This window comes from Apteryx rowi, unplaced genomic scaffold (assembly GCF_003343035.1).
Source record: "Apteryx rowi isolate R43461 unplaced genomic scaffold, aptRow1 scaffold_530, whole genome shotgun sequence".
NCBI classification, from domain to species: domain Eukaryota; kingdom Metazoa; phylum Chordata; class Aves; order Apterygiformes; family Apterygidae; genus Apteryx; species Apteryx rowi.
The window spans coordinates 457,773-459,327 of NW_020450795.1; the positions used below are offsets into that span (position 1 = coordinate 457,773).

At 75.2% G+C, this 1,555-nt stretch overlaps 1 protein-coding gene across 1 annotated transcript in view; it reads right to left on the reverse strand.

Moving 5' to 3' along the window:
* SHE (Src homology 2 domain containing E) overlaps positions 1 to 1,527 on the reverse strand; it is a 3,074-nt gene extending 1,547 nt beyond the window's left edge. The window contains exons 1-2 of the mRNA XM_026080913.1: positions 1,072 to 1,527; positions 450 to 703 (exon numbers count right to left, since the gene is read on the reverse strand). Coding sequence (XP_025936698.1) covers positions 450 to 703; positions 1,072 to 1,527 — 710 coding nt within the window. The remainder of the gene's footprint in view (positions 1 to 449; positions 704 to 1,071) is intronic.
* Between the last annotated feature and the right edge of the window lie 28 nt (positions 1,528 to 1,555).

A 1,555-nucleotide genomic window follows, 5' to 3' on the forward strand; every position in this document is an offset into this window, starting at 1 on the left:
CCGCGGAGGGACGCGCGCGGCGGGCGAGGGGCGAGCGGAGCCGCGGGACACGTGCCGGGGCGCCAAGGGTCCCCAGCGCAGGACGGGCGCCCGGGCCAGGAGCGATGCCGCCCACCCCGAGCCGCCCCGTCTCGCCCCCCAGCGCCGGGCTCCGGCAACCCGGCTTGGACAAACAGCCCGGGCCGCCCCGCACGGAAAAAAACCATCAGCAGCAAATCTTTTATTTCCAGCTTCCGGCCGACTCACTTCCTGTTATTCTGTCCAGCTGTGCGGGTGGAGCGGGGGGTCGCGGCGGCGGCAGCGAGGCCCTGGCACGCCGCGAGCCCCCCGGAGCTGGCGGCCGGGCGGCGGGTCCCGCACCTCCCTGGGGAGCCGCATCCCGCGCCGGCACCCCGCCGCAGCCCCAGGCGCGAGGCTGCTGCAAACCTGCCGCTTATCTCCGCCGGCACGGCAGCAGGAAGCGCCGGAGCCGCTTCCCTCTTCCCGACGCCCGCGCCGCGCCGGGCGGCTCTGCGGCGGAGGCAGGGAGCTCCGGTGGCTCCGGCGGTTCCCGCGCCCACGGGGGCGGCCACCCACCTGTGATCATCTGCTGGGCGTCGTAGGGCTCCATGTAGCCGTCGTTCTCGCCCAGGCGCTCGGCCTCCCGCTGCCCCTTGGTGCGCTTGGCGTCGTAGGGGTCGGCGTAGTCCTCCAGGATGATGACCTGCGCGGGGCAGCGGCAGCGGCGCCGGCTCAGGCCCCCGGCCAGGCTTTGCCCGCCGCGGGTGAAAGTCCCCGGGCGGCTGCAGCGCCGCGGCCGGGCGCAAGGACATGCGCTCCGCGGGGGCGAAGACCCTGCTCCCGCCGCGATCGTGCCAGAAACAGCTTTACGTAACCGCTCGTTTCGCCAGCGCCGGGCGAAGGGGGCCGGCAGGGAGCAGGGCCTGGGGAGGACGGACATAGCACCCCCCCCCCAAAACGGATGAAGGGGATGAAGGCGCTATGCACGGCGGCTCCAGGGGCCGCGGGACGCCGCGGGTCTAACATCACCCCCCCACCGCCGCCACCGCGCGCGTCCCCCCCCCGCCTTACCGTCTCCGCCTTGGCGCTCTTGCCCTTGTCCTGCTCGGGGGCCGGCGTGGGGCTGGCGCTGGGATAGCCCTTGCCGTTCTTCTCGTGGGCCTCCACCTTGATGAGGCGGTTGATGTAGGTGCCGCAGCCCTTGGCGGGGGGCTCCGGCGCGGCCCCCTCCGCCCGCGAGTTCTTGCGCATCCTCCCCGCGGCCGCCTGCAGCAGGCCCTGCAGGTTGTCCCGCGACAGCCGGCCGCCGCCGTCCCGGCCAGCCCCCGGGGCGCCCCGGCAGCCCCCCAGCTCCGCCGCCGAGTTTTTGCGGTTCTTGCCCGGCGGGGCCCCCCCGGCCAGCTCGCCGGGGCCGGGGCTCTTGCGGGACGGGCTGCACAGCTTGCCCAGGCTACCGCTGCCCGGCCTGGCCCGCTCCGACACCGTCTTCAGGTTGGAGGGGAACTCCTTGAACCACTTGGCCGCCATGGGGCAGGGGCTGCCGGCGCGGCGCCCC